Source organism: Mustela nigripes, chromosome X (genome assembly GCF_022355385.1).
Source record: "Mustela nigripes isolate SB6536 chromosome X, MUSNIG.SB6536, whole genome shotgun sequence".
Taxonomy (NCBI): Eukaryota; Metazoa; Chordata; class Mammalia; order Carnivora; family Mustelidae; genus Mustela; species Mustela nigripes.
Genome location: NC_081575.1, coordinates 78,936,542 through 78,955,033, shown reverse-complemented (window position 1 = coordinate 78,955,033; position 18,492 = coordinate 78,936,542). Strand labels below are relative to the sequence as shown.

The 18,492-nt window shown below is 52.5% G+C and overlaps 1 protein-coding gene across 6 annotated transcripts in view; it reads right to left on the bottom strand.

Moving 5' to 3' along the window:
• Window positions 1-18,492, bottom strand: part of IQSEC2 (IQ motif and Sec7 domain ArfGEF 2) — an 83,656-nt gene that overhangs the window by 17,313 nt on the left and 47,851 nt on the right. For all 6 annotated transcript variants that reach the window (XM_059385787.1, XM_059385786.1, XM_059385791.1 and 3 more), the window contains 5 exons: window positions 7,612-7,873; window positions 6,245-6,646; window positions 2,844-3,739; window positions 1,291-1,452; window positions 697-819 (listed from right to left, as the gene is read on the bottom strand). In XM_059385787.1, coding sequence (XP_059241770.1) covers window positions 697-819; window positions 1,291-1,452; window positions 2,844-3,739; window positions 6,245-6,646; window positions 7,612-7,873 — 1,845 coding nt within the window. The remainder of the gene's footprint in view (window positions 1-696; window positions 820-1,290; window positions 1,453-2,843; window positions 3,740-6,244; window positions 6,647-7,611; window positions 7,874-18,492) is intronic.

Sequence of the window (18,492 nt, the reverse complement as noted above, 5' to 3'; positions counted from 1 at the left end):
GGACCCTGAGATCATGACCTGAGCCGAAGGCAGCGGCTTAACCACTGAGCCACCCAGGCGCCCCAGATCTTTCTGACTTTAAGGCAAATCCTTCTCCCATTATGAGCAACAAGTTCTCCGTCATTCTTCTGTTTCTCTGCTACATACCCTGAAATGTTGGGGCCGGGATTTCTATCCAGGTCTGCCTAATTCCCAAAGTATCAATGGTGGAGGATAAGAGTTAAGGGCACTGGGTCATGGAGGAAAACACACTTGAGTTCAAATCCCGGCTCCACCTCTTACTCATTGTATGACCCTGAGCAAGTTACTTCACCCCCTAAACTTCCGATTTCTTATCTGCAACAGGGGGATAATAATAAAAGCACCTACCTCATTGGGTTGTTATGAGTATTTGGTCAAATAATCGTACGAAGTGCCTAGCTCAGCACCTGCTATCTGGTGAGGACTCGACAAGTGTTAGCTGGGGCTGCTGTCATCAACTTTTGGATGTCCACATCTCAGGTGCTGAGCTAGATACTCTAGGTATACTACCTCTGATCCTCACAATTGCATGACTGCCTGGCAAGATAGGACTTATAATTTCCATTTTCTGGTGTGAGGAAAATCTGAGGTTCAGAGAGGTGACTTGGAGACACAGACTCCGCTGCCCCCTGGAAGGAGGTTAAGGGAAGTTTTGGGAATGGGAGACAGGCACACCTGAAGGCTTCAATGAGTCGCTCCACTTTCTGGGCCTCGCCTTGAACTCGGATGTGGGATTGGAACTTCCGGAGTGCATCATCCAAATCCATGGAGGAGAAGTCCATCTCGTCCACCACACAGCTGTGGAACAAAGAAGTGGGTATGGCACTCTCAAATCCTATGTAGAAAACCTCTGACCTATCCTGACCTGCCCGAATAGACAAACACCCCCACTGCCAGACTTCCAAAATCTGGACCCATGGCCCTAGCAAGTACTTTCAAGGAATGTTTGAAATGGAATCCATCCCAGAAAAATCAAGGCCAGACACATGGTTACTAAGGGTCCTTTCCATTGACCCACTCTTTTCAGAGACAGAAAAACTGAGGCCCAAAGCAGGTCCGAGGACAAACAGGGCCACCCAGAAGACTTGTAGAAATAGGGCCAAAAGAGATCAGACCTTTTTGAAGTACAGGGGCATGGGAGCAGAAAGGTCTCTTCATCCTGTTTTGTAAAGTTTATCCATGCAAAAAGGACCAGCTGCCCACTTCCTCCCTCCTGCCCTCCTTTTCCAGGAATCCCTGGCCCAGTCTGCCCCATCCTGGGGTCCTCACTCCAACACATCTCTGTTGAACTGCTTCTGCCGGTTCCCTAGGAATTCCCCTATCATCTGCCGGCTCAGGCCTTTCCGTTCCAGGATAAAGTGAGCCACTCCCACCGGTGTGTCTGACAGGAAGCCCCGCTCGATCAGATACTGGATGCCCTTCTCTGGCTTCCTGCAGAAAGAGGGGAGGTAGATGAGATGACTATCCTCCGAGACCTTGGCCCTCTGTCCCACTACTTGAACTAATTTGAGGTCCAACCACAGCCTCAAAGAACCAAGGAAGTTGAATACATAATTTGGCCCAATCCCTTCACAGATGTGAAAACCAAGGCCCAAGGAGAGGAAGCCACTCTCACAGAGCTTCCAAACTCCAAGGTATCCTCAACCCAACTTCCTCCTCCATGGGAGCCACACTATGATGGAAAGAAAATTAAGATCTAATGAGAGGCTGCTCTATGCCAGGAGCTTCCATACCCCTAGCAGGCACAGAGGAGTCCTGGGAAAAGGCGTGAGTTCCAGGCTACGCCCTTCTCTCCCAGTCACAAACCCTCTGAATAGGAAAGCAAAGAGGTTACCTTGTCTGCGTCTCACATTCCACCCAGACAAGGTATTACCCAGCCTCTGTGGGTTGTTCAACAGACAAGATACTCCCCACTTTCCACAAGGCCAAATCTGGGTCTGAACTATCCCATATTCAGAACCCCAGAGCCTTAGGCCCCAACGAGGCTGGAATTTGGAAGGGACTTTGGTGCCACCAGAGTCTCAAGTCCATTACTTACCTGTTGCATGACTCCGGACAACTCCTTTTTACTTCTCCAAGCCTCAATCCCTTCTCTATAAAACAGGGACACTACTTCCCACCTTACTGAGCTATTGCAAGAAGTAAATACAGGTGATGGCATCTACTAAGCTATAAAGACATAGGGCATCCATTTTCTCTTCCTTTTCTGACCAAATGTCACGCTTCCACCCCGCTCCTAGGCACCTGGCACAAAACCAGGCATCTGGAAAGAGCTCGGTCATGGTCACGGACTACTCCAGCACCCCACGCTGCCCCCCAGTGCCTCAGATATATACCCTGCTAAGAGATGGAAGCCCTGAAGCCCAAGGAAGGAACACACCTTTCCCAGGGCTGCATACACAGTTTGGCCAAAGTGGGGTTACGGGTCCAGGGCTCCTGGGACTCAGAGCAGGGCTCTTGATACATTGTATCACCTCCTCACCGAAAAGGGGATGTGGGGGAACTGAGGTTCAAAACCTATCCCTACAGACAGCAAACTGGGGCCCAGAAAAGGAAGCTTCCTGCCCCAAGTCCCACAGCCAGTCAGAGACAGTATTAGGACTAGAGCTGCTTCTGAAAGAGGGAGGGTGTGTGTGTGTGTGTGTGTGGTGAGGAGGGCTTTCTATTCTGCCACCCCGCTGCCCAGGCCAGGGAGAAAGCCCATCCACAAAATGAGAGAGGACAGCAGAAACAGGAGCTCTGCTTGGAGTCCAGCCCCCATGGTCCAAGTGCTTCTGGCAGGATAGGGAGGGGGTGAAGAGGCAGGAGCAGGGAGCACGTACTTATTGAACAGGTTGAGGCCAATTCTGTAGTGTCGCCTCTGCACCACGTCATTGTTAAAGGCTGGTGAGTCCCAGCTGTGCCTCGTCTCCCGCTGGTAAGTCTGCTTGCACAGGCCTGTGGATGGAGGCTCCCTCAGGCTGTCCCTCGAAGAGGAGCCAGAGCTGCAGTTGATGGTCTCATTGGAATTGCTGGAGCTCTCAAGGCTCTCATTATCTCCACCATCAGAGTTCTCGCCTGCTGCCTCACACTTCCCCAACCTCCGACCCCCAGCCACACCACTGGGCCCGGTGCCACTGTTGGGGGCTGGTGGCAGGGGCCCTGGTGGGGCTGGGGCTGGGCCCTCTGGGGCTGGGTAGTGGCGGTGTGGGATTGGGGCCCTGCCTGGTGGCCCCTTGTGCTTCAGGGTCCCATGGGGGCTGCAGCCATCAGCCTCATACACCAGCTGGCGATGGACAGAGCCGCGATCTGAGCGGTCACTCAGGTCCACGGAGCTGTCACTAGGAGGCTCAATGGTAAGCAGGGGGAGGTGGGCGGCCCGCAGCCGGAAATCCCGGCACTCCAAGCACCCAGGACCCCTGCGAGTGCCTTCCTCACGGGCACCATCTTCCCGGGTCCCTGGTGGCACTGGTGGAGGAACTGGTGGGAGAGGGGCTGGTGCCCAGAACTCGGGCCTGCCCTGGGGTGGGGGCTCTGTGCTGGGCAGTCGCTCAGGGGATGGTGGGGGAACTGGGTCATCCAAGTAGAGGGGAAGATCACTGAAGGATGTGGCCGAGCTGTCCTCTTGCTGTTCCTTTGACTCCCGCTTCTCCAGCTGGGCTGACCCTGGCTCCTCAGACATGGGCCCTGATGGGTGGCAGTTCAGGGCCTCATCAATGGATTCAGCCAGAGACTTTACCTGTGTGGGCGGAAAGGGGAAGGGGGAAGGGGAGAGAAAGGGAGGAAAGAGGAAGGGAAGGAGGATGGGATGGTGCAAGGGAGGAATGAGGAAGGGAGGAAGGGTAAGAGGGAGGGAGGGAAGGAGGGTAGAAGGGAAGGAGGGAGGGAGGGAGAAAGGGGAAATCTTCCTAGTGGGTCAGCCAAGAAGAAGTGGTTCCCCTCCCCCACCTCCACAGGTTCTCTGCAGTATATAAAACAACTCCCAGGGAGCCATTGTGAGCTCACATGAGCTGGGTAATGGCGACAAGTTCTCTTCTCAGAAATCTCAGTATCTCCTTCATGTCCCTATAGACCCAAGCCAAATGCCATCTCCCGGATTCAATCCTTATTTCTTGCCTCTGCCATTCCCCAGGGTAAACCAAAATCTCGGCTTCCTCTGGGCTCCCAGAGCCCCCCATCTGGTTCTGTCTTACGAAATCCATATAGTTATTATTTGAGATCCAAACCGTGGCTGGTAACTCGGCTTCTCTGTGGTATCCAGTCTCTACACCCTTGTGTACCACACTGACCAAGGCGTGGTCTGTGGAACCAACAGTATATGGCAGAAGGGATGGGATGTCACTTCCGGGATTAGGTTATGAAAGACTAGATTCCTTCCTGAGAACTCCTGTTCACTCTTTCTCTCTCTCTCAGACCCCTTGTTCTGGAGGGAAGCCACACCATGAGCAGCCCTTTGGAGATGTCCACATGGTGAGCATCTGTAGTCAAGTGAGTGAGCTTGGAAGGAGACCCATCAGCCCCAGTCAAGTCTTCAGAGACTGTGGTCTAAACCTATAGCCTGATGGCAGCCTCATAAGAGACCCCGAGCCAGAGTCACCAGCCAAGCCACTCCTGGCCCTCAGAAACTGCATGAAGGAATAAATGTTTCTAGTTTAAGCTCAGTCTTAAAGTTCAGTTTTAAGCTACTAAATTTCGGCATCATTTGATATGCAGCAATGTAACTAATACACGTAACTAACATACTTCTCCACTGGACGTTGACAGCACTGACTGCTGGACCCAGGCCTAGTCCCTCATAGAATCACCAGACTGTGATCCCGTAACCCCCATTCTCCCCTTGAGGGCTGGGTCCAGGTCCGGCTTCCCTCTTTTCAGCTCAGCTCAACACACTTGACACAGAAGAGGTATTCAATTAAATGTCTGTTGTTATGAATGGATGGATGATTTCAATCTTCCCTTTAATACTTCTTTCCTTCCCCCTACATATATCCCCTCCAGGGATAGCCCAGGGGTTATCCCTAGCTCCAGGGAAGCCCATCCTGGCTGATGGCAGGGCCAGATCACAGAGATTAGAGAAGAATGATTTCTTCTCTTACAAGGCTTCATTCATTCATTCTTTCATTCAATAATCTCTGCCAAATACCTCCTTGGTTTTAGGAAGGAAACTAACATGTACTTAACAGCCACCATGCATAAGTGCTGTCATGTATATTTCCTAGCTGAAGTGACTCTTCACACAGCTTTAGAAGGAAGGTTTTACCTCTGTTTTATTGATCATGTTTCAGTGAGGTTAAGCAAGTTGCTGAAGATCACATTTCTGGGAGATGGCAGAACTGGGATTTGCACCTGAATGGCTCCACAGACTACACCCTTGAGCTGAGAATGGTCTCCTTCCACCACCACCACCACAGCCTATTACATTCCTGCCATTCGGTGTTTTTGCCAATGCATTGCCTGGGCAAGCAACACCCTCCCAACAGTCTCTAACTTGCTAAATCTTATCTGTCTGGTAAGGCCCAGCTCCAGTGCTATTTTCCCAAAGAAGCTTTCTCTGTTAATCCCAAAAGAAAGTTTCTTTTCCTTCCTCTGGGTTCCCTTGGTACTCTAGGTGGTCCTTCCTCATGGCTTGGAGCCCACTCTGTTTCAGGGGACAGTCACGCACACATGTCTGCTATTTTCTACTGGCTTCGGAGAGCCTTAAAAACCGACCCTGGACAGCTCTCATCTGTCTCCGTCAAGGTGCCCAGCCCAGAGCCTGGTCCCTAGTAAGTGTGGTATAAGAGAAAGGGCTCAGAGTTTGAAACTAGACAGAGCTGAGTTCCACTCCAGTTTGGAGAAGTCCCTTCGCTTCTCAGGGATTTGGAGCCTCAGTCTCCTTCTTTGTAAAACTGGGAAACCACCACCACCACCCCTGTCCCCTCCCCTGGTCTCGCGGGGGTCTCGCACACAGCCCGTGGCACGGAGTAGGAGCTCATCACCTGTTGGTTAGGCCTGAACTCCATAGTGGGTCACGTTCCAGAGAGTGGGAACATAAATTTTCTTTGTGTTCTCCATGCCTAGATTTTTAACTTGCTTGTTTTAATGACCTGATTTTTTCGTCTGGCCAAATCTTTCTCCTCAATCTCACAGCCCCTCCTCAAATGCTTGCCAGGCAACTCCTTTTAGTACGGAACATAGGTAAAGAGGCATAGGAGTAGCTAGGGCATGGGGATGGGGAGGAAAGGCCCTTTTCAGGGATACTGACCTGTTTGGAGAAGGAGTCCTCGAGCTCTGTGATATCATTAGAAAACTCTCCAGATGTGGTGACGGAGCTTCCCCCACCATCAATGCCTCCTCCACAGGAGCCTCCATAGGGGAGCCCTCGTTCAAGCCGGTGGCTCCGGGCACCGGCCATGGCACCCTCGTCCAGCGAGGCAGGCTTGCCCTCGAAGTACGCGGGGTTCTGTGCCTTCTCGTACTCCTCGAAGGAGAACTGCATCCTCATGTTGGAAAGGATGATGCGGCGGGACATGCGGCTCTCTGAAGCTGAGCTGCGGAGCCGCTCAAAGTTCTTGTTCATGCGGTACTGGCGAAAGGCTGTCTGGATGGTCCTGGCAGCCCTGCGGCTCAGGAAGGAGCCCCCATACTTCCTCTCCAGCATTTCCACCTAGCAGGGGAGGATCGAGGGGAACAAGGTCAGAAACTCACGCCAGCCTCATTCATCTCCCTGAGCCTCAATCACATACCACCCCCTTCTCTCCCCTCCCCACCGGCCCCAAGTCACAGCTAACTGCCTAGAGCTGCCTGGACACGCCAGGCTGGGCTCTGTGTGGTGTCCTCATTTTAATCTCTGATAGCACTTGGCACATGAGGCTGGATGGTGGTTTTCTTTCTTATTTACAAGAGATAGAGGTCCATTATTCCAAAAAAGTTGGAAAAAAACCCAGAGAAGCCAAAAACGGTGAGAAAGTAAGAAGTAAATTGAGAGCCAGAAGGAGGAAAGGAAAGAGGAAGAGAGAGAAAGGAGAGAGAGAGGGAGGAAGGGAGGGGGAGTAGGGAGAGAGGGAAAGAAAGAAAGAAGGAAAGAAGAGAGGAAGGAAGATCGGTTTGGCTAAAGTCACGATATGTAGGAATAACCACAATTAACATTTTGGTATATGAAATTTTCCTGGAAGGAAAACCTTCCAGGGTTTTTTTTTTTCCCCCCCATATACATGGCGTTTTGTGCCCCCCCCAGCCTTTTTTTTTTTTTTAACTAAATGATATCCTGTGTGATATATGTGATGTACTATAGCACAGTCTTCTGAAAGTGTCAATGGATGTGTGTGCTTCTCATATTGGATTTTTGGAGGACTGGGGCCAGGTCTTATTCTTCTTTACATTTCCAGTGAGGGCTTGGAGCTCAGTCGATGTTTGTTGAGTGAAAAGGAGACTCAGCGGATGGATGGTGAATGAGTGGGTAAGTCTCCAGTAGGGCAAAGAATCCTAGAGCTCGTCTCCCATTCTGGGCTTCCTTTCCCTCCCTGGATACCACCCTCAAGTATCCCTCTTTGGGGATCCCTCCCTTGGTTCTCTCACACCCCCATTCCCCTTCCCAGCTCCCATTCCCAGCCAGAGCTATCTCCTCTGCACCTTTTTGTCCTGCAGGTCCGTGGAGAGTTCATAGCTGTCCGACAGGGCCTTGGAGCGCTTTATCTCCTCCTCCTCCTGCTTCCTCAGGGCGACACTGGCTGGCTGGAGGCGAGCTCGCTGAGCCCAGGGAAGGCCCACCCCAGCTGGGGGGCCCCCCATGTGGCTGCTGGTGGGGGGCAGCTGGCTCAGCCGGTAGGGGGGTTGGCTCCCAGGACTATCAACCGCTGTGCTCAGGTCACTGCCTGGGGCTTCCCCCTCCACACTGTGGGGATGAGATAAGATGAACCAGGATGTGGCACCAGGAGATGGGCCTGCTCAGCCAGACTGAACATGGGTGGACCAGATCCCTTCCCACAACCCCATCCTCCCCAGCTTCCACACAGACGTAGGAACCCCAACATTTAAAGGCCAGAGGGGAGGTATACCCCCCACCCCAAGCTGCCCTTGGCAGTCCCTTCCCTGCAGGCCCTCTTGACTTCACAGCCTTACCATCATTGCCCTTCTGCCCCACTGCTCACAGCTCCAGCTGCTTAGACTCCTTTACCTCAAAGCTGGGTCTTCTCACAGACTTGTCCTGGTTCCTTCTCACCCCTCACACCTGGCCCACCATGGTCACGTCCCCTCAGAGCCTTATCCACAGACCAATTTCCTCCCAGTCTTGTCCACTCAAGTCCCTTTTTCTAATAGTCCTGGCCCCTAACAACTCCATCCCAAAACCTTCCTTCCCCTGACAGACCAGTTCCTTCACAGCGCCCCCTCCCCACCGCAGGCCCCTTCCCCTCTCAGCTCCAGCCCCCTCATGGCTCTGTCCCCAACACGGTTTGCTGCACTTTCGCTCCCAGCCTGATCCTCCAGCACCACCCCAGATCAACCAAGCCTGATGCCAAGCCTGGGGCCCACTCCTGAATCTTGTGCCTCCAGACTTACCCCTCCCCTGCCCAGCCCTGCCCCTGCCCTCTGCTGCCTGGACACTGGCCTGGCTAGTTCCCAGGGTTCCTTGGCTGCAAGGGCTCAGGCTCGGAGACAGAGAGAGGCGCCTCCCATTCAGCATCCTCACAGATAAAGAGCTGCCCTGCGGGGCAACTTCTTTTTCCTCCTCATGGCCTCTTCTGTTCAGCTGGGGGAGGGGGAGGCAAAAGTCTTGAGGTCGGAGACTGGCAGAAGCGGGACACGGGGCCTTGCCCGCCCTGGTTACCCAGAGCTGTTGTTCCGCCAGACTTGCTCCCATGGTGCCATGGCAACCAGGCTGCCAGGGAACCCAGGTGGCGACAGCGCCCAGGCACCCTGAGCCTAGTAGGCAAGGTGAGGAGCCACAGAGGTGAGAGGAATGGAGGAAGGGGGTTGGGAGGGAAGGGACAGGTGGGTGAGGCATGGGGGCTATGGGGGGAGTGGGTGTGGTAGAGCCCAGAGAATGGTCTGGTTTGGGCAGGCACATGGTTGAGGGGGCTCTTAGCTGGAAAGGCTTAAGGGGCCACTCCTCAAGCCCTACTTGGCAGAGGCCAGGGCTCAGGGCAGGGCAAGCTAGGGTGGATGTAGGGGGACTCCCTACCAGTGTAAGAACTTCAGCTGGATCAGACCTGCCAGCCTTGTGGGAGAGCACTTCGGGCTGGGGGCTGGGTGCAGTGGGGAGCCAGTACCCACCCACTCAGCTGAGTCCTGGGCTGCAGGAGTAGAGCTCAGCTCCACCTTAGAGGACCCCCTCCCCGCCCACCATTCATCCTCTAACCTCCCAACATCATGCTATAATACTGCCAGGAACAAGGCAGAAGCAGACTGGGGAGCTGCCCTCTACCCCAAATCCTCTCTCCTCCTGGGCCTCAGGGGTTGTGAACTCCCACTTCAGGCGTCAGACCTAGTCTAGCCCGCCCTCCCCGCCCCGCTCCCCGCCAACCCAGGCATCTAAGATGCTCCTCAGGACTGAAGGATCCTGCTCATCAACCTTTCAAACCTCTCCCTCTCAGCATACAGCTTAAACCCAGTTTTGAGCCAATTGTCTCCTCTGTTCGTGAACCATCTGTAGCTCTGCTGCCCACAAGAGATAGCCCAAGCTTCTTATTCTGGCACCTGAGGCTTCTCAAAGACACAATCACTAATGCTTATGAAGAACTTAGCACATCAGTCACTGTTCTTATCACTTCACATTTAATAATCTGTTTATTCTTCAAAACAACCCTATGAGACAGGTATTATGATTTATCTTCATTTTATACATCAAGAAACTGAGGCCCAGAGAGGTTAAGTAACTTATCAGTGGTCACAGCTCCTAATACTAGAGTCAGGATTCAAATCTAGGCAGTCTGACTCCAGATCTCATGCCCTTAAACATTCAGCCAGACTGCAGGGTGAGCTGCCAGCCTCCCATCCTCTCCACCCTTCCCTTCAGCCTGGCCCAGATCCTGTTTCTCCCAAATACTCCTCTGCTTTCCACCTCCCAAACTGCTCATACAGTACCTTCCACCTGGAATGCAGTCCCTATCATCTCTGCCATCTGCAATCTGAGAAATCCCCCCACACCCTACTTCTATCAAGATTCAGGTCATATGCCACCACTAAGAAGCCCTCCTGAAGCCGCCTCCAGCCAGAAATTATTGCTGATCCTGTTCAGAGCTCCCACTCACAGCACATGTCTGTCCTTCTTTTTATGGTGCAGGTTAGCTTTGGCAAAGCGTGACAGCTATTTGTGTTCATGACTCCCAGAATCCCAGCACAGGAAGAGAATTTGGTAATCTCCTAGCCAGCACCGAGCACAAGGCCTGGAACAGAAGAGCTTGACAAAACCTCTGGAGTGAAGGAGTCAATGAATAAGCTCCGGTGGCCATGCTGATCCTCCCCCCTGAGCCTTGACCTCCGCCCGCCAGTGTCCTCTTCCAATCCATTCTCCATCCTGTGGCCAGAGAGAGCCCTCCAACATACAGATCTGTCCATTTTGCTCTCCCACTAAAACCTTCCCAGGGCTCATCCGAACTCATTCAATGAATAACAGTTGAGCATTTTTGGTATGCCAGGCCCAGTGCTGGGTGCTCGGACTATACAGAATATAATATAATTATAGAATATAATATATAATAGTGAACAAGACACATAAGATGTGTTCCCTAGGGGAGGTGACATTCTAGCGGGAGAAACAGACTATAAATACATACTATCATTGCAGGTAGAGATAAGTGCTAGGGAGGAAAATATGGCAGAATGGTCAAATGCACTGTTTTCAACATGGTGATTAGGGAAGGTCTTTTTGAAGAAATGGCGTAGAAGCGGAGCCTGGATGGAAGTGAGGGAGTGAGTTCTGTGGTCACCTGAAGCCAAAGGAGTCCAGACAGAAGGTAGAGCCAGCACAAAGATGTTGAGGTAGAGCAATGCCTGGCATGTTACAGAAACAGCAAGAAAGCCAGTGTAGCTGGAGCAGAGTGAATGAGGGGAGAGTGAGAAGAGGTAAAGTTAGAGGAGGAATGGGAGCCAAATCGTGAAGGGCAATGAACCCATGATAAAGACTTCGACTTCTGGTCTGATTGAGATGAGCAGAAGAGCGACGTGATCTACCTTAGGCTTTACAGGGATCAACTTTTGGGGGGATAACCTCTAACTACCTCAGCAGAGCCGTGGATGGCTCTCCTGATCTGACCCCTGCCTCATATACCTTCTTCCCCATGACTTCAATCTGACTACATCCTGCCCACTCTTCAACAGTTAGCTCAGGTGCGCCCTTTCATGCCTACCCGCCCCCTCCACATGGCTTGGCTTACAGGTCCTTCCTCTGCTCCCACAGGGCCCTAGAGTCACCCCCATCCCTAGGGCAAGAGCATCAATGAGCTGACTGAATCCTTGAAACTTATGGCAGACCCCATTAGCCCTGTGTTATAGATGAGGACAGGGAGGCTCAGAGAGGGTAATATAAACTTGCTTAAGGTCACTCGGCCTATTAAGTGAGAAAGTCAGAAAGCAGACACAGGGCCCAGGCTGTCTTTGCACGACAACTTGTTGCCTCTCGCCACTTCTGGCTCCATGCTACCCCTGGCTCTCTGCTCTTTGGCAATTCTTCCCTTCGGAGCTGGCCCCTAACTTTAATTGCAAAGGGAAGGGGGCAGGGAGGTCAGGCTGTCAGTGCAGTCTCCCCCAAGAGGGCCTGGCAAAAAGGACAGTGTTTGAGGATGTCCTTCCTGATATCATACATACTGCTGAAAAAACCGGACCTGGGGATGTGAAATCCCTTTACTCAGGGCCCCCAAAACACTGAGGGATATGTTGATCACATGGAAAATCTCTTTCTCTCATATGCACACATGCGCACACACACACACACACACACGATATGTGCAGTAAAAAGCTGGGAAGCCCAGCTTCAGTTCTGGACTGCCATTTAGCAGCTTTGTGAGCCTGGCCATGTCACTTTACCTCCCTGCACTTGTTTCTCACCTGTGCAGGGCTAGAGGGAAATGCAATTCCCTCTTTGGATTCCTGGACTTCAGAAAGGGCCTGGGAGGCCCGCCCCCCTCCCCACCACCGCCCTGCTCTGGACTTCTCCCAGCCTGGAGCAAAGAACACAAGAACACACACACACACACACACACACACACACACACACGCCTGTGTGCACTGTCTTCTGGGCCATTCTGTGGGAGAAACTGAAGAGCATCCTCTGCAGCAGGGCGGGGGGGCGGGGGGGGATAAACCACGTTACACAAATAACCACAGTACAAAACTGAAAGTTCTCAAGGCTGGGGAACAGAGGAAGTGTTGGGGGAGCTCAGGAGAGAGATTCCTTCTGCTTGGGGGTGGCTGAGCAGAATAAAAATAAACTCACACTTGCAGCGCACCTTCCCTGTGTCAGGCATTTTCCGCACATTATTTAATCTGCATGACAAACGTGAAGGAAGAATTAGGATTCCTATTTTGTAAGTGAGGAAAAAGACTCCGAGGGGGAAAGTTAACTGCCAGAGGTCTCAGAGAGAGCAAGTGGCAGAACAGTAATCCAAAACCCAGAGTCTGGACTATTTCCCCTGCAGCTTTAAAGGCTTCCCTGGGGAGGAAGCGTTGACCAGGACCTTGCCTCGGAGGAGCTGGTAGAAGTGAGTGAGTGACCTTGTGAGCCAAGGCACTAAGATGGGGAGAGGCAGGACATTCTGTAAGGATTTAGGGTAGCATGGGCATAGACTCTCCCCGATGCTGCTCCTAATGGGAAGTCTCTCTCCCTCCTTCCCTTTTTTGGTGCTGCCCGGAGCCAGGCAGCCAGCAGGGGACAGGATCAGGATGCAGTTGCCATGGATATGAATGGGGGCTGTCGTTATGGATACCATAAGATGAGGGCTGGAGGAAGCTAGGGATGCTGAGGACTATCCCCATGACAACTTAGGCTGGAAGGGGCGGGACCGGAAGTGGGAGACAAAAAAACAAGAGTAGGAGGTCGGTGCACCTAGATGAGAGCAGAGGCTTGGGGCTCTGGAGAAAGAACCGGTCGGGGGGGAAATGGGACACAGGGGTGGGTGGGGCAGAGGAGCGGAGGGACCCCAATCACCTCCATCTCCTCTGATGGTTCTTCTGCAAGCTGTTTCTCCTACCCAATCCCAGTACCCTGGAGATTCCAAACCTGAGGCCAGCCCCACTTGGCATAGGGGCTGACAGGGGAGGGGGTCACCAAAGGGGCTGACTAGGGAGACAGCAGGCAAATGTGGGCTTGGGGGGCACACAGACCTGGGCTTGAATCCCAGCTCTACTGCTTTGCAGCTCTAAAAAGAATTGCTGTCGGGAGCCTGGGTGGCTCAGTGGGTTAGGCCGCTGCCTTCGGCTCAGGTCATGATCTCAGGGTCCTGGGATCAAGTCCCACATCAGGCTCTCTGCTCAGCGGGGAGCCTGCTTCCTCCTCCCTCTCTCTCTCTGCCTGCCTCTCCATCTACTTGTGATTTCTCTCTGTCAAATAAATAAATAAAATCTTAAAAAAAAAAAAAAAGAATTGCTGTCATTTACTGAGTACCTACTTTTGGCTAGGCCTAGCAACTCTGCTAGGTCCAGGTTGTTTTCCCTGAGGGAGATAACAGATGAGGAAAATGAAATGCAGAGGGATGAGTAACTTGCCCAAAGTCTCAAAGCTCAGCAGTGGTAGAGCCAGGAGTCAAATCAACACTCCCGCTCTTACTCCTGTGCCCCCACCCCTCGACACTGAACCCCCACACACACCCCTCCCAAGTCTGATCTGTATTCTCCAGCTCCCTGTGCCTTCCCACAGTGACATGCGGAGGGCAGAGGCTGGGTAAATATCTGTGGAGTGGGAGAAGCAGCAACCCAGGAGGAAGCAGGAAATACTGAGGTTAAATGGAAGAAGGGCCTGACATTGAGAAGAGTGAGTCATGGGTTTAACTGGCCACAGGGAGAAGCCACAGAACAGGGATGGGCTTTATGAACCGTCCGATCCCTGAGATCCAAACTGAGGCCCACATAGTCAAAATGACGTGTCCAGGGTCATGAAGAATGAGAACCCAAATCTCCTACCTTCCAGGCCAGTGTCTCCGCTTTTAGTTTGAGCAGCCCCTTGAATCTGTCCAGCTGCCCCCAACCCCTTTGAGCTCATAGACAAAGGCTGGGCAACAGCAGGTAACCTGCACCTGCTAGCCTAGTGAGCCCAGTGCCATTGTTGCTCATACTCTTCCTTGGTTTCTTCTGCCCAGGATGGCCTCCCTCTCCCCTTGGCCCCAGACCTCATCTGCATCTTGCAGCACTCTGAGCATGTGAGCCCTCCTGGAGAGTCAATTCTGACTCATTCTGCGACACACACACACCCCCGAAACACACAGAACCCGACAGGGTCAGCTACTCCCCACTCTGAGTCTTGTGCACACTCACGTGACGGGTGGTCCTTACCGGCAGCTACCTTGTGATGTGTCCCTCCCCTTCCCTGCTCCTGTCTCCCAATGGCAGTGGCTGATATGAGTCACCTCTGTGGGCCCTGCAAGCCCAGGCCAGGGCACAGCACACGGCACGTGCTCAGTGGCCACTTCCGTCCCCTACGACAAGTGACTGTCGTGCATGTCTGAGTGTGTGTGACCATCCTGCCCGAAGACTGTCACCCTAAAAGCCATGGCCCCACATGCTCAAAAGCCACCCACACACAGTCTCATGATTATCTCTACCAGGCAGACACAGAGAGCCTGCCGGGCACAGAAGGTCGGCCCCTTGCACAATCAATCTCCCACACATACTCAGAATTCCTCACACCCAGCCTCACACAATCACATACCCTTAGATACATAACAACGCATGGTCTCTTAATACTGACCCACCCGCCCACCACACATAAGGACACGCACACGTACGTGCAGGCATACACATTTCCCTCACAGCTGACAGTAACCTTCCCCCTTCCTGCAGCACAGGCCCTTGGCCAATTCCATTGCCTACACAGGTGTCCACACCTCCTTGGCTTCCACAGTGATCGCCTGACCTTTATTTGGCCTCTGCCTCCATTTCATTGAACCCCCACCCCCACCCTACCTCCAGTCAGATAAAGGGTAGAATGGTCTCTCCATCTACAGGTCATCTAGCCTCCCACAGTCCTGGAGACCAGCTGAGCAGAGCAACCTACACACCATTCCCCAGCATAACTCTGGAGCTCCCCGCCAGGGTTTCCTCCAGGCTGTGCCTGTCTCCTGTGGTGCCTCGTCATGTCTGCCACCCGTTCGAACCCTTCTCAGCCTTCCACTCTTTGCCCCTCCTCCTCCAGCAAGCCCTCCCTGACTCTACCACCCTCCTCAGCCCATTCTGACACACTCACTCTTCTTTGGGCTAGGAACCAATTTTGCTCAACAGTGAAGCCGTATCTACTCTATCATTTCTGCCCCTCACACCCTGCCTCTTTTTCCAAAGGAATTCTCACCTCCCCTGGGAAATGGAGAACTCGGGGAGAACAGAGCCACTGTCTTCTTTTGGAGCCCTCACAGTATTTAGCTTAAAGCCTCATCGGGACACCTGGGGTAGCTCAGCCGGTTAAGCATCTGCCTTTGGCTCAGGTCATGATCCCAGGGTCCTGGGATCAAGTACTGCATCGGACTCCTTGCTCAGGGTGGAGCCTGCTTCTCCCTCTGCCTACAGCTCTCCCTCTCCCTGACAAATAAATAAATAAAACCGTTAAAAAAATAATAAAATAAAGCCTTGCCCACAGTTAGGTGTTCAAGCAATGCCTTCTGGAAGAATAAAGGAGGGAAAAGAGGAAGAGAGAGAGGAAGGGACAGAGGAAAGGCCAGAGGGAGCTGAGAAATAAATTAGAATTTGAATAAGTGAGTAGATGAGTTGAGTGGCTGAGTGAGGGAATAAGGTGAGCCTCTGTGAAAAGGACGGGACCCATGTGATAGGGATGCTGAAGGGAGGGCTGAAAGAAAGGAGAGGAGGCACTCTCACATGGACCCTAATCACACTTGCCCCACTGTGCACCAGACCCTGTGCTGGGCTCCTTGTGTTTCTTTGCTAATCTTCACAATAACCCACAGAGGTAGATATATTCTCACTGTGCTCAGGAGGAAGATGAAACTCAAGGAGAAGAAAATACTTGCTCAAGATTACACAGGCAGTAAGTGAGAGAACTGGAAGGTAAGCTCAGATTTGTTCAATGCCAAAGGCTTAGAAAGGGAAAGCTGGGGGGTATGAACCCACATGGGGGTCTCCTGAGTTTGCTCCATAATGTGATGACACATTATGGAAGGTGTGGGTCCTACAGTCCCTAAAGGATACCTTCCACCCTCCTGCCAACAGTCTCCAGAGAGTCTTAGAACCAGCTTCTGGAAGGTGCAGGAAATACTTAGCGTCACTGCAACTGGAGGAAATGGCTTAGATTCAGAGATCCCTAAAGTTGTAGAATCAGAACCTTGAAAGTACAGAATCAAGGACTCTTAAACCATCACAGAGTATTAAAATCATACCATCAGAAGCTTTTTAAAATAATAGAATCATGAAATCTTTTAAAATAATAGAATCAAGAAATCCAAAGGACTGGAGACTCCCCAAATCAGTGTTCTTGTAGAAATAGAAACCACAGAATTGCATGGAATGTGTCATTGAATCATCATATTTTAAATGTGTGTAATTATACTTCCTTAAAATTGTTGGACCTGAGATCGACAGATTGTTGGAGCTGGAGGAGCCCTTGGAGAGCCTCTGACCCAACCCCTCTATGGCAGAGGTGGGGAACTAGGTAGCAGAGGGGCCAAGCAGCATGTCTGAGCTGGCCTCAGGTTGACAGGCTGGAGAAGGCAACAGGCTTGCCCTGGGTGAGAGTGAGAGCACCACACCATTCATTCATTCACTGAGTGCCTGCCTCTAGGGTGTTGACAATACCAACAATCAAACCCTATTCTCTCTCCCAGGCCCTGTCCCCGGCCCTGGATAGGAAAGAAGGTAAAGCCCTGGTGGGGATGAAGAGAGGGAAGTAGGGGGTAGGGTGGAACATACATCAGACAGAGAGAAGAGATCAGCTTTTATTGATGGAAATTCCTTTGTACACAGCGACACACGTACTCTGAAAGGCCTTTTTCTCCTGATCATATTTACAGAGCACTATGGGAGTGGCAGAGGGCACGGGACGAGGCCTTCAAGTGGCGGAGGAGATGGCAGCAATGGCCGCAGTGAGGGAACGAGCAACGGGGAACTAGGCAGGCTGGGTACCGCCCCCGTCTGGCCCTCTGAGCCCTAGGCACCCTGCATCTCTGTTTGTGCTCACAGAGGACAGAGGTAGGTCCTTGGGATGTCATTTGGAGACCTTTCCAGGAGTGGCAGGCTCCAGGGTGCCTGGGAAATGGGGTGCGGGTGCGGGAGGGTCCAGGTTCCAAGCTCCAAGCTCCAAGCTCTGCTGCTCCCATATTTTAGTCAGACCTAGGGCTCCAGCCTTTATAATTCGGGGGCTGGAGTCCAGGGGAAACAGCAGTAGGGGTGTGTGGGAATTCCAAGGAGGTGGGGGAGGAAGGGGCACGGTGCTTGCCCATCCTGAAGCAGGGACAGGGTCCCATAGGGGATAGCGGGCGGGGGGTGAGGGGGCTGGTTAAGGCTTTTGCTTCTGCATAGAAAATGACCCTTGTCCTCTCAGTTACCGAGAGGAGGGACTACTGCACTCGGAGGCCGGACAGCAGAACTGATGAGCGTCTTCCTCTTCCTCTTCCTCAGTCTCCTCCTCCTCCTCCTCCTCTTCCCTGGGGCCAGGAAGGGCAGGGTAGAGGCCACAGGCGGGCAGGTGACAGAGAGAGGCAGAGGCATTAGTTTGCAGAGCAGGGGAGATACATGAACGGCTTTGGAACCAGGGTGGTGGGCTAGGAGTGGGGTCTGAATGGGGAGGCCAGCATGACAGCTTACCTAGGGCCATGCCCAACTCAGTCTCCAAGGAGCCTGCAACAGCCCTCCCCCACACCCAGGCTGGGCTCGTTCAAGGTCACACCCAGAGTATACCAATTCCATTTCAGACCTGACAGGTGCCCAAACTTCAGTTGAATAGAAATAGCAGCAACCTGCTTGGTGCTGGCTCTTTGCAGACATCATCTCATTTAACCACTGCAACAACACGGCAACATTTTAGAGATGAGGGAATTGAAGCTCAGAGAGGTTGAGATAACATTCCCAAGGTCACATAGCTGGCTGAGTGGTAGAGTCAGGATTTCAGCCGGGAGTTCTCAGAGCTCCAAGTCTCAGACTCATCCCACTGGGTCCTTTAGGTGAACTTGGCACAACCGCTAGAAATCCGCCCTGCCCTTGAAAGACAAAGATTTGTATTTCTTGGAGTCTCAGGGTCAGGGAAATTGGCGATGTCAGAAATGGAGTGTGGAAAGCCCACAGCTTTGGAAGCAAACAGACCTGGGTTCCAACACCAGCTCTGTAAGTGCTTCCAGGCTATGTGCCCCGGCATGCTATTGC